Source organism: Cystoisospora suis (genome assembly GCF_002600585.1).
Source record: "Cystoisospora suis strain Wien I chromosome Unknown contig_4652, whole genome shotgun sequence".
Lineage (NCBI taxonomy): Eukaryota > Apicomplexa > Conoidasida > Eucoccidiorida > Sarcocystidae > Cystoisospora > Cystoisospora suis.
The window spans coordinates 512-4521 of record NW_027157444.1 but is presented as its reverse complement, the minus strand read 5'-3'; the positions used below and the strand labels follow the sequence as shown (position 1 = coordinate 4521).

The window sequence follows — 4010 nt, the reverse complement described above, 5'->3', positions numbered from 1 at the left end:
AAGGAGAAGAAGGAGAAGAAGAGCTCGATCAAATTCTTAGCCTAGGAGGAGATAACTCCCCTCCTTCTTCTCTTCGTCACAAGACTCAAGCCTCTCATTCTCATCTTTCTTCTTCTTCTTCAAAGAACGGAGACGAGGAGAGATCTCGATCTGTCTCTTCTTCTTCCTCCTCCTCCTTACGTCGAGCTCATAACGGGGCTCCAAGTCAGCGACACGACGAGGAGATGCAGGCACATCCATCAGACGAGATAGAAGAAGGAGAAGTTCTTCTGCACCCTTCTTCTTCTTCGTCTTCATTTGAGTTGCTAGCTTCTCCCCTCCCTCTGTCTACGTCCTTGTCTTCTTCTATGAGGATTTTATCCAAAGAAAGGCTTCCTTCATCTTCGCGTCTATCCAATAGCCTTAGCAATGTCTCTCCAACAAGAAGAAGATGCATTTCTTCTTCTTCTCTCTTTCATAAGGAAGAAGAAGAAAAGAAGAAGAAGAAGCAACACGTCTCTGAAAGAACACACGGAGACGAAGAAGATGAAGTAGAGAGTCAACACAGCAGAGAAGAGAACAGAGAAAGCGAGAAGAAGAAGAAGAAGGACAAGCATTTATCTTCTTCTTCTTCTTCTTATCTTCAAGGGCTCCGTCATAGAGAGGACAGTTCCACTCTTTCCATTCATACGAAGAATAGCCAAGAGAAAAGAGGAATAGAAAGAAATGATAGAAGAAGTCGGAGTAGCTCCTCTTCTTCTTCCTCCTCCTCCTCCTCTGCGAGACAGGGTAGAAATTCTTATCAGGAGAATGAAGAAGAAGAAGAGGATGCTAATATTCCTCTTGAACTTCTTGCTTTAGAAGACGCACCTCTCCGTCCTAGCAAGAAATTATCGACCAGTCGATCTAACTCAAGCCGCAAGAATACGAACAGAGAAAGAGAAGAAGAAGAAGAAGAGAGGGCGCTGGCGACATTGAAGAAGAAGAATAAGAGTCATGAAAAGAGAGAGAAAGAAGAGGAAGAAGAAGAAGAAGTGGATGCAAAGAAATCGAGGGAGGTTGTTGCCGTAGCTGTGGCGGCAAAGAGAGAAGCAGAAGTGGCGAATCGGGCCGCATCGAAAGCAGCAGGAATTGTGGAGGTTCTCGTGCAAAGAGAATCCCATAGCAATACCCAAATGGAACACCTTAGGTACACATAACAACATACATACCTATATATATATATATATATATGCATATATGTATGTGTAGGTATATATGTATGTGTAGGTATATATGTATGTGTAGGTATATACGTGTATGGACTCTAGAAGGAAAGACGAATAGAGACAGGACATTTTGAAACGAAGGAAAGAAAGAGAGGAGTTTTCCCATCACCCTCATCCTTCATGCTCATAAAGCTAAAAGAACTGAGACAATTTTAGATAGAGAGATCCTGTAGAGATCTCTCTATATATACGCATAGAGAGAGACAAAGAGAGGGAGAGAGAGAAAGAAAACTCGTAGTGAAGATAGCTAGATAGATAGAGAGAGAAAGAGAGGGATAGATTCAATCTGGCTAGGGTGTCTCATTCACAGAGAATAGGAGAGAAGCGGATCCTAATCTGTTGATATAAAGAAATCTCTATATGTATGGATGTGTTTAGACATCCTTGCCAGTAAGAGATAGACAGGACTAGAGAGAGAAAGGGATGCATGCAAAGAGTCCTGTGTGCAATCGACCCACCGTCCTTTCTTATTCTTTCTCTTCTCTCCTGTCGTCTTCGATTGAAGACAAATAAATATATTGCAAAAGAGAAAGAAAGAAAGAAAGAAAGAAAGAGAAAAAGAGAGAGAGAGAGAGTGAAAAAGTACGAGGGGATGAGGAGATCTATAGCCGATCCAATCTGCTATAGAGTAACAATTCTCTTTCTTCAACTTCTTCTCTTCGAAAGAAGGAGTCAAGAAGCCTAGGCGCCATGGAATGTCCCTACTCAGATCTTCTACTACTACTACTATACATCGGCATCTACAAGCAGTCCGGATACAAAGTGAAAAATTAGCTTATATACATATCTCTCTCTCTCCCTATCTATCTATCTATCTATATACATATATATATACGAATCTATATGTATATACATATCTATATCCATATATATATATATGTATCTATATGTATACACATATGTATCTACGTGTGTATGCATATCTGTATGTATCTGTATATGACATGTTGAAGGAGGGAAAAGAGCGAGAGTATTCATTCCCGACTCTATCAATCTAAATTTGTTTCTTTCTTGACTAGGGATGACACCCTTCTTCTTCTTTTTTTCCTTTGTTGCCATGCATGTATGTACATATGTGTATATGTATGTATATATGTGTATATGTATGTATACATGTGTATATGTATGTATACATGTGTATATGTATGTATATATGTGTATATGTATATATACATGTGTATATGTATGTATACATGTGTATATGTATGTATATATGTGTATATGTATGTATACATGTGTATATGTATGTATACATGTGTATATGTATGAATATACGTGCATATATATGTATGTATATGTGTGTATGTGATGTGTTAGGTCAGAGAATCGTAAGCTTCATTTGGAGAATAAAATGCTACAGCAACGCATGCACTCAGAGCTACGCGTTGCAGCAGTGGAGACGCAAAGAACTTTGGGAATTGAAAGATCGCAATGGCTAACCGAACGGAACGCACTCGAAATACAAAATCGAAGACTTCAAGAAGAAATTGGAAGGTAAAGAAGACACACAAAGAAAGAAAAGAAGAAAAGAAAGAAGGTGATAGTCTTTGGTAAAGAAAAAGAAAGAAAAAAAAAAGGGCATTTCTCCTCTCTTTATCCTTTTCACGGAGTTAAAGCTTTTCTTGTGACTGCGATACATAACATATATGAGGTGTATGTACACTTGGAGGACGTAAACTTTAGAGAGGAGAGTCTTCTTTTTCTCAAGCTTCTTTCATGAAGATAGATCCTATTTTCCGTTTGAAAAGAGAGATAGAGAAATTCTCGTAGTACCTTCTTTTTTAGAACCCCCCGAAGAAAGGCGATCGATTGCATGTATTGTATCTCTATAGGTGTATGTACACTAGCTATACACATAGATTCACATATATGTTTAGTTATTCTTGATAAGCAGACACATATATATATATGTATATATATATATGTATATATGTAGATTGGAGGGAAGTGTTTTTCTGCATCGGCAAGTAGCGAGGACCTCTGGAGTGTACATACACCTCACACGATCGTAGGCTATCGAGTCGTTTTTCTTAAATTCACAATACTAGACTATGACCTCCCTACTCGATCTTCTTCTGCTTTCTACATACAAGAGAGCTTCTTCTCTGCTACTCTTTCTTTCTTTCTCTTTCTTCATTCCAACCTTTTCAACTGTTCCTTCTTCTTCTTCTTCCTCATTCCCTCAGTTGCTTGGCTCTTTCTGTTCTCTTGGCTCATTCTTTCTACTCCCATGTCTGCGATGAGTGTTGAAACGAAAGACTGCAGAGACATCAAGAAGAAGAGACCCAAAGATATACAGCCATGCTGAAGGCCTGCGAAGAATCGTGCCGAGTAGAAAGAGAAACCCGCGAGAAGCAGTTACGTGTAGAATACGAAGATCAGCTGAAAGAGAAGACTCTAGACTTGCAGAAACACTTGGACGATAAAGAGAGACATCTTAAACAAGAGCTGAAAGATCTCGAAACGAAATTCAAGGCTGAAGCCGCAGAAAGAGAAAAAGCGCATAAACAGGAGCTCATCAAACAACAGAAAGAGGTAAATAAATAAATAAATAAAGAAAGAAAGATAAGTAGATAGATAGGTAGATTAAAGATAGATAGGTAGACAGATAGAGTAAAGATAAGTAGATAGATAGGTGGATAGATTAGGGAGACTAAAGATAGATAGATATCGAAGAAGACTTTTGAATGTTTACCGGTAAAGATTCAGTTAGGTTTGTGGTTGAGGATGATGGCTACATCGTTGTCTACATCTGTATGGCTA

General features: G+C 38.8%; 1 protein-coding gene across 1 annotated transcript; it reads left to right on the top strand.

The window, feature by feature from the left end:
• Positions 1 to 1004: 1004 nt before the first annotated feature.
• Positions 1005 to 3782, top strand: CSUI_008348 (uncharacterized protein; the record flags this gene model as incomplete). Its single annotated transcript, XM_068068482.1, has 3 exons — positions 1005 to 1168; positions 2565 to 2741; positions 3506 to 3782. Coding segments are annotated over exons 1-3 (468 nt in total), but the record flags the coding sequence as incomplete, so codon positions are not given.
• Positions 3783 to 4010: the final 228 nt, after the last annotated feature.